The following is a 9806-nucleotide window of genomic DNA, read 5'->3' on the forward strand; positions in this document are numbered from 1 at the left end:
AATGGGCACAAGTTGATGGAGAGGAGGTATAGATTGGACATCCGCAAGAACTACTTCACAGTTAGGGCGGCTAGGAGCTGGAACCAACTTCCAAGGGAAGTGGTGCTGGCCCCTACCCTGGGGGTCTTTAAGAAGAGGCTGGATGCTGACCTGGCTGGACTCACTTGAGTCCCATTTCTTGTTTTGGGGTTTTGTTGTTCTCCCGCCCTGGCAGGGGGTCGGGCTAGAAGATCTACTAGGTCCCTTCCGACCCTACAATCTATGAAACTATACCTGGATACCTTGGGCAAAAACAGTGCAGTATTTCTAAATACATTTAAAAGCTATTCAGTGTTTTCCTACTAGCTTCTACAATGCAACATGCTGTAGTTTTCAATGAAGAAAGAAGCTCAACCAGTGCACAGACTGTTTCTTCAGGAAGACACCCACCAACACAGAAGGACTGTCCCAATCCAGCTTGTGTTGTCTGATGGACAGCTTCGTATGTCAGGGTGCCAGATCTTGACACGATACCTTAAAAGAAGGAGACTGGTTACTTCCTTCTATACATTAAGATCAGTTGGCTTCTGCTTGTTGCCCTTATTCATATGTTTTTAGAGTGATCAGGAGATCACAAGAAGTAGAAAAAACAGTTTCCAGTTACTGTAGCAAAAATACATATTCTGTTTAATATTTGATTTGTGTCACTCATTTCCTGGTTGGTTTTCTTGACGTTCAGTCACCTGAAACTGTCCACAAAGTCCACAGCATCAAAGAAGACAGCATTCCTCACACTAGGGTGGCAAACATCCAGCCAACCAAGCTGCTTATAGGTTGGATGACTCCCCTCCAGATATGACTTACAGGGAGTCTATCCACAGCTGCTGAAGCTGTGGTAGCAGCTGAGCCAGAAACTGGGGATAATGCCACAGCTGCTTGACCTCCTCCCTTCCCCCTTCACACACACAAATTTCAAGTTTTTGTTCACTGCTGAAAACAAACAAACAAAAAAAATCAGCATTAGTTCACACTGGGAAAAGGGGAGCGAGCTGTTTTAATTCCCTGGGAGCTGACTGCAACAACACAGTGGCTCCAGCAGCCACAGCAAGAAGCCCTGTGATTCCGATCTGAAGATAGGTCATCTAGCCTCAGAGAAGGAACACGGGCTAGATGACCTGCTGGTAGGGGAAAATGGCCTGCTACTCCATTAAGTTTGACACCCCTGCACTAGAACTTTACCTATGAAGTCAACTTACAACAGCATTACTTCCTTCTTCTAAATGCATGCTCTACTGCTGTCCACACCATATAAGGCTGGCTGCAGTCTAGCAAAGGAACAGATTCCATATCTTTACCCTTTAAAAATATTTTGCAATCTAAAATGCTTGCAGAAACCTAATTGCTTCTGTAGCTTATTACAGTGCCATTACTGCTGTTTGACATTGGTGCCATGGCAGTACCCACAGGACCCAAGTCCGAGAGCTGCTCTCATACAAAGTCACTGTTGTTACTTGTCATCTTGAAGCAAACGGTTTTTAAGCAGTAACATGTTATGATGGATTGATTCATACAGGATTGAAGCCAAACTTTTTGTTAGCATTATAAAGAAGCTATCCAGAATATGGAAGACACCTGGGCATCTTTCTTAGGGAAAGGAGTAGGCAACACAAATAACGTTATTACCAACACTTAGGAAGTTTAGAACTTTCAAGTCTATGTGCTGTTGAAGCAACAGAAAGTCCTCCCCTCACAATGAATATCTCATTTGTAAAATATTTGCAATCAACTATTCAGATCAAATATCTTTTAAGCAACTACAGTTTAAAGATCAGAGGACTGGTACTATTTTTATAGCTTATTTCTGTTGCCCATTACAGCTACAATATCCCAATGTAATTCAGTAATAGAGGGGAAGGATACTTATGACTAGAGCCAAGGACCACACAGCACTACTAGAGAATGGAACCAAAAAATACAGCTCATGTCTGCACTCGCACAATCCTTGAACTACTGCTGGCCAGGCAGATGTGAGAGATTTAAGACTATCACATAGTACTTTACGTGCCTTGCACTTAAGATTTCTCTCTAAAACATTTTATGAGTACAAGATATTTTCAAGAGCTATTTAACAGTACTTTGATTCAGAAGAGAATGCAAGGTGATGTCAGCCATTTCTGTCTTTTATCATCAGGCCAATATTTTATGATTCCATCTACAAAAAGGACATAATTGAACTCCCCTTTGATTTTTCAATTTCAGATTTATAGGTACTTCTGAAACTAGGTGTGTGACTAGGGTGTTAATATTTCTTACTGCACTAACCCAGAACAGACTAGTCTCTAAAAAAAAAAAAAGCTGATGCCAAGAAGCTAAACACTAACTGATAAGGAGTAAATTGCACTATGATAATGAGCACCAGTGTAGCTAGGGTACTCCTTTGGGTACTATTCACCCTGATGCAGCAAGTGATGATTTCTTGCAAGAATGCACCATCTCAAAGGCATTAGACACCTCTCTTCCCCAGCACTCTTTTTGTCTGATGCAAAGCACTAACATTAATAAGAGTACTGCCATTGGGGCAGGTGTTTACAAACCTGAAGAGAGTCTCACCAGCCACATTCTGCAGAAGTCCTCTATTTACTAAGTCCCAGTATTTGTTTTTGAGATTGTATGCAGGCCACGCCAAGAAAAGCCTATGTACATGTTTTGTTTTGTTTTTTTAATAAGTTCATGGTACCTAGTGTTTTAAAGCAGGGACCAGGAAGTCAAGAAAGCACGATTCTATGCAGCAAAGTAGAAACCAACTTTGGACAAATTCTCCAACTTCAGAAACTGATATGATTTGTTACATGTTCATCGCATGATGAACGCATGCTATTTTACCCAGTAAGTATTCAAACCAAAAGTAAATTTGCTTCCCTTCTCTACATAATGCTAAGCTCCTTTCAGGTATAGGTTCCTCAGCCTCCACTGTCAAAGCATTGAAAGATTAAAGATCACAAGTGTAGTGCTTGAAAATCCTCATATAAAGAGTCAAGGAAAGATAAGCCAACTATGTTACCTCAGAAATCTCTTCCAGTACCTTTACGTCCATTACTACTGCTCAAGCAACATCCATCAAGGTAAAAATAAGGGCTTTATTACCAGTGCAATCACTCATCTGTCTGCATTTACACATTATCAAATTCAATAAATTATTACATAGCACCTCAAATGCCTTAAGGGTAAGAGTTGATCAGCAATACGTTAAATTACATCATAAAGGATGATTTCACCTTACAATAATGCAAATTAGAAAGTAAAACTTACCAATTCTTCCTTTCTTGTGAATGTGACCTGGCATGATGCCAATTTTACATTCTCCAGGCTAAAGAGAAAAGAACTATAGATCAAAAAAAATCAAGAAAGAAGAGTCTGGAGTATCATTAAAAATTGTCCAGTCTAAGGCTTTAAAACACACAACATCTTTGCTTTATAAAACTTACATTGATGACTCCAGGGCAGTTTGGGCCAACTAACCGAGTCGTATCTTGACGAGTCAGTCTGTGCTTAACCCGAACCATGTCCTGTTGTGGAATACCTTCAGTAATGCACACAACTAAAGAGATTTCAGCATCAATAGCTTCATTAATGGCAGCAGCAGCAAATGGAGGAGGCACATATACAACGGAGGCAGTAGCACCTGTTTGCTCTTTGGCCTAAGGGGTATATTAACAAAAATGTATTACAAACACATGAGAAAAATCTTGAGAACATCTGTCCACTAACCATTTAAAATATTCCTGTTCGTGGATGTGATCTAAAGAGAAGCAAATTAAAACAAAACAAAACAAAAACAAACAAAATCCCAAAACAAAAAACAGAAGATTCAGGGTATGAAGTCATACCAACTCAATGCTTAGCAATTTCATTTGGGTTGATAGGACATAAGCAGTACAGGAGTAACTGCAAAACAGATGCCTAGAAACAAGCTATATAGTGTTTACACACTATACAGTGAAGACTACTCTTCAAGTCACACTTCTTTATTCCATGCAGTAATCAGCAGAAGCTAGAGTCACATGCACAGAATATACGTGCAAACAATTCAATTGACATCTAGCCCCTTTAATTTACACAAGTACGTGAAAAATGGATTTTACAATGAAAACCAAATTCAGATTTGACTTTTGTAGTTGCTCCCCGTATTATATAGGCTGGACAATTTTATATTTTACTAGTACTTAAACCAGAATGTTAAGTCACATCTCTGCTGTTACTCCCTCATGTCATGTCTGGATGCTTAAGGGAGCATTCACGTATCCAAATCTGACAGCCTTTCTGCCTCCATCCCTTCCCTTCTAAGATTTTGTCCACTCTTGGAAAATTACCTCCTTCACAGAATTAAAGACAGGCAAGCCCAAATGAGTTTGTCCCCCCTTCCCAGGTGAAGTTCCTCCTACTAGACTGGTGCCATAATCCAGCGCCTGTTGGCTATGGAAGGTGCCCTGTAGAAAGAGGCAGAAAATTTCATAAACAATAAAACTCAAATCTTTGAAGACTAAAAAACTTTGAAAGCATTTTTAAATGTCTTTTTAATGCAAGGCCTACTACATCCAAGGCAAAGTAACAACTTTATCCATAAGAAAGACATGTCAAAATCAGAACAAGATGATTTTGCTGCACACAGTAAAAAACAACGAGCTTTAGTTAAAGTGCCCCCTCCACCATTCTGAAGCACAAAGATGCTGATACATGAGACAGTCCAGGTTCTTTAATTAGAGCAGTTCTGGAAGCCACTCTAATTAAAATGTTGCTGCCCCCACCTCCAGAGTACATGTAAAAATACCCAAAGGGGCCATCCTGCCTTCCCTTAAGGCATCAGAATTCACTGGAGTGCAACAATGGTCATTTAGAAAGTCTCAGGGTCATACTGCATGATAAATGCACTTAACGCACAAGTGTTCAAGCAATAAAACATGCATTGTGTGCTTGTATCATACCAAAGGTATGATTTTTTTTGCACAAGAAGCATTTCCAGATAATATTAGATAACAAGTGTTTAGCCATCAGACTTCTCCATAGTGATAACGCAAGCAATTTGCAGTCCTCACCCAGCTCCAGGTGAGACAAGGAGAGCCACATACATCAGGAGGAAGGATCCTGGATCTTTCACTTATGAGGATCCTCCAGAATCAAGTACCTGCAGCGCCAGAGGGTTCAAGGGCTGGGACCAACAGTCAGATAATTGTTGATCCCAGCCCTGGCACCTCTCCAGGGCCAGTTCAAGATTCCAGCTGGGAGCCACAAAAAGTGACTCCCACCTGGAATTACAGATCACAGTAAACATTACCTTGCAATTTTAATACCACAGATTTAACATGTGTTAAGCATTTGTGCAGTAAGATCCTTATAAAGCTGCTCTCTTTCTGTGCAACAGAAGTGATGAGGATAGTTTCAAGTGAGATGTAAAAAAAGAAAATGAAGTAAAGAGATACAAAAGTTCCTGACAGGGGACACACCCTGGTACCAAAAGGAGACAAACAAGAAGCAGGCAGATGGAAGGAAGGGTAGAGGGAAAAAAGTGTTAAGTCAAGAAGTCAAGGGTAAATATAGTTTGCATTTAGAAACAAGACAGGAAGACAAAGGAAGTGTTCAAGAACAAAGAGGATAGCTTCAGAAAGAGATCTTGAAGAGTAAGACAAGTCTGGTCAAAACTCTGTCCCCATCTAACATATTTCTAATAAAAAATTAAAAGTTAGTTACTAGGGATGCAGAAGTTTACATGATTTATCATTTAAATGATAACTGCAGTGATAACTGGTTAGCTTACCGGTTATCTTTTAGTTCAGGGGCTGGGCATCATGGCAAAGAAGTGGGGAAGAGAAGCCATGCAATGCCCTAGCAAGAATCAGAAAGCAGCAGGGCAGGTAGGAAGGGCAAGGGGGACTAGTACAAGCAGCCTAGTGATGATTCACCAATTAAGCAATTATCTGCTGGTTCACAGGTGCTTCCTCCCAGTGCAGGGATTCACCTGGGCTGTGTTGTCTGGCTTGCCTTGGCTTGGCTGCTCCTCCCCGCTCCACCCAGTCAAAGGGCCCCAGGAGTGGCTCCCAGCAGCAGCTATGGGAGCTGCTGTGCTATCGTTTAACCGATATAATTAGAGGAGGTTAAACTAATATTTTTTAAACAATATTTACATCCCTATTAGTTACCGAGCAGTAACATGCTTGTTTAACCCAAACCATGTCCCCAGTGAGGATATCAGATAACATGCAATTTAGCTAGATGCAGTTAAACTGATTTACCACAAAGAAAAGGGTTTGAGACTGAAACAGAAGAAAGTGCATACAATGAAAAAACCACCAAAAAGATGATGTACAAAGTAAGATGCACAAAAACCTCTCTTGGCTCCCAAAATTTGAACAACTCAACGTAGCCGTTTCAACCAGAAGACTGGCATGGAACACAAAGGCTACAGTTAATTGGTTCCCCCATTCCTGATATGAATGTACAATGTACAGCACAACAAACTGATAGGACAAATAAATAATCTACAATGCACAGGAATGTTTTGGATGACCTTCAAAATAATATGAAATGGCTTTTTCTTTTAGATCAGAGCTGATGTGCTCCAAGTTGCAAGACAGAGTAGCTGGTTTTCCCCTTGCCAATACTTTGAGAGCACAGTGGAGGTTCACCCTTTATTTCTGCATATCTGTTCTCACAGATCATAGATACGATAATCAAGTCAAATGAATGAATATCAGCAGCTGCTACCAGTTTATATCAATGTGATTCTACTGTCAGATGCAGACTATTTTTCATTCAAATGTGTAACAGTGAGAAAAATGTGAAGAGAAGATTAAATGAACCAAGACGACAACAGGAATTGCACAGAATCCCTCTGGAAAATAAACTCTAGATTTGAGCACAAAAAGGCATTGTCTCAAGGTAACATTTGAATGAACAAACACTAACCAAAGACACTGAAGAGCCCAGTTACTGAATCTGAGCATGAACTGGACTGGAAACAGTAGGATTCCAGGTTGCTGTTAGAAATTAAAAATACAAAAAGAACAAGAGTATATACACAGCACCATCATATTTAGATGACAAAGCACCAATACTTACTCCACAGAGATTTGTTTTGTCACACGTGCACACATTCACAGAATAGTCACCAGACATGTTACAGAATTATACACTGAATATGGTTTTAACAGGGTTGTAAGACAGTGTCCAGAACAAACTGCTTTAACAATGAAGAACATTTCCCTTTGTCCAGAGGTATTTTAGCAGAAATGTGGGGGGGTCCTTCTACAGAGCAGAAATTTCTCTTTCAGTTTGTTTTTTTGTTTTTTGTTTTTTTTTTTTTAAGGTGTTATGCTGCATACAGTAGCAAAGGTAAGATTGCAAAGTAATAGCAATAAATCTGTAAGACCAGTTTATTAAAATGTGTTAATTACTAAAAGACCAAACAAAGCATAAGATATGGAACATCTTTTAGGATTAGGAATGCAGAACTAAGGAGTTCTTTTTGGTGATATAATCCAGTCCCAAGGCATCATCAGCAAATGGGTCATTTAAATCTCATTCATGAACTTAAATATTTTGAGTGATTACTCTTTTCATAGTGGAAAACTGTTTCGTTTATACACACCTGCTTGCCAGTAAAACCCTGACAAATGATCTTGGTATCTTTATTGATATAAAGATTTTTCCGTGTGGCTGAATAGGAACTGTGTCTTACTCCATTCGGTTGCACTGAAGGAAAAGGAGAGAAAGAGAGAGCAAAATATTAAACTTGAACATTACCAAAACTTTATTTGATTCTCCTACAAGGCCTTACACATAATAATACACTAGGCCACAGATAACCCCTTGAAGTTGGCAAGTAAGCCATGGCATGACTACATCCAGGAAGGAACAGAAGCCCAATATTCAGAGATGCCATGCCTGGGTAGCACCTACTGACTGCATTAGGAGCTGCTGGTGCTCAGCACGTGTAGACCATAAATGCCTTATATTAGGCTTCTAATAACAGCACCCCCACCTTCCCCACACTTTTTTTTTTAAAATGATCTATGACTTGAGGTTTCACAGAAAAGGAACAGGCCCTGATATTCAGGAATCCTATTTATTTCACACAGGCACAGCATCACTTCCATACCTAAGCCAGTCGGAAATGACAAGCATGTTGAACCACTCCTTAGCAAAATAGTACTTCCAAGCAATATTTAGAGAGACCTACCTTCCAACTACAGCCTAGGTGCTGAGGCTCAGAAACCACAAAGATAAAAAAATACTTGGACCCCTGAAACCTCCTAATCCCCCAACTGTCCAGTGACTCCAATCACTACTAGTTTCCATCTAATCCTTCAAAAATTGTTTAACTGTTTTCTTTCCTACTGCTTCCAACCCCTTAAAAATATACATCTAAAGGAGATTAAGAAGAGCACAGAGCATGCCAAATGACAGGAAATAAGATTCATGGCCCCTCTATCGAAAATGTAAGATATTATTGTGCAACTAAATAGCAAGACTTACATTTCACATTCAAATAAGCTACACAGGGGGTCAGGAAAGATTATTTAATTTCCATCCTCCCTTTTCCCAAGGTGGAAAAAAAAGTCTGATGCATCCTTTTGTCAAAATTAGTTTCAGTTCATCTCTAGGATTGACTCTGGTGTTGTTGACTTCATTTCCATGACACTAAGTATTTTACACATTTATTGTTGCATTAGTTCAATAGGCAAGTGCATACTTCCACTGTATAGCGCAGGTAATGAGTTTGTTACTCTAGGGGTAGGGCTGCCGAGACAAGTATTCATCAGATGAGAATTACAAGCATAAGAAAAAAAACGTTGAGGGAATCAGAAGCTTAAAAAAAAAAAACTCCCCTCCCAAAAATTCAACTATAGACTCTAGATAGTCTCTCAAGTTTGATCAAGATGACACTCAAGCACATGCATATACAAGCTATTGTCTTTAGATGGAGAAAGGAAAAAGAAGCCACACATTTATAGGTCATCTGTACTTCAACACACCCTCTACACTTCAACACAAAGGCCTATGGCAGGTTCCCTGCATGTGTCCATTTGTTTCAGACACATCACTAACAAGTGACAATAAGAATGCTGCAAGGTTTGGGTTTTTTTTAAATGATTTTTGTTAAGCATATAAAAATTAGACGCATGCAATTCCCAAAAGTCATGAACTTACAAAGTTATAAACTTATTTTTTCGACAATGAAAGTACAGGGGCAGCAATCCTTCTAAGATAATTCTTGGAAAATCTTGGAGAAGGTGTGCACTGTGTCCATTTGCCTAGTTAGGCTAAACTAATTGCAAGACTGAACCAAAGGTTCAAAGTAGCCTGTTAACTTAAATCCTTATATCCTAGTGTTAAAGCCAGCCATTGTCCCTGCTCCTGTTTTTTCCATACCTGACAAGTAGTGAAGAACTATAAAAGTCCAGTTATCACACACAATACTAGTCCATTTCCAAGGAACTATGTTTAAAAAAAAAAATACAGAAGGTTTAGCCAATCACTAACAACATGCAGTTAAATACAACTTTAAAGGGAAATTCACATAAAAGGGCATAGTACACACATTTATGACAGAACTGCCATTAGATAGATATGTCAGATTTTCACAGTCAGAGAGACTTGACAACATTTTAATCTAACAAGTTCTCACTTGAATAATATCTGCAAGAAACAATACATAAGGAAGTATTGCTAGAAATATTTTTAATGTTACAGAATAGTTTTTAAGATGAAAGAAAGTAAAGTAAAGAAGTATAACAAGTATATAGTTTCATAGTTTCTAGGGTCGGAAGGGA

At 39.2% G+C, this 9806-nt stretch overlaps 1 protein-coding gene across 1 annotated transcript in view; it reads right to left on the reverse strand.

Moving 5' to 3' along the window:
* The window catches only part of SUCLG1 (succinate-CoA ligase alpha subunit), a 27942-nt gene that overhangs the window by 6553 nt on the left and 11583 nt on the right, over nucleotides 1-9806 (reverse strand). The window contains exons 2-6 of the mRNA XM_019526373.1: nucleotides 7622-7725; nucleotides 4350-4466; nucleotides 3465-3677; nucleotides 3289-3346; nucleotides 430-513 (exon numbers count right to left, since the gene is read on the reverse strand). Of these exons, the coding sequence (XP_019381918.1) occupies nucleotides 430-513; nucleotides 3289-3346; nucleotides 3465-3677; nucleotides 4350-4466; nucleotides 7622-7725 (576 nt within the window). The remainder of the gene's footprint in view (nucleotides 1-429; nucleotides 514-3288; nucleotides 3347-3464; nucleotides 3678-4349; nucleotides 4467-7621; nucleotides 7726-9806) is intronic.

Source organism: Gavialis gangeticus, unplaced genomic scaffold (genome assembly GCF_001723915.1).
Source record: "Gavialis gangeticus isolate Ggan-Ray unplaced genomic scaffold, GavGan_comp1, whole genome shotgun sequence".
NCBI classification, from domain to species: Eukaryota; Metazoa; Chordata; order Crocodylia; family Gavialidae; genus Gavialis; species Gavialis gangeticus.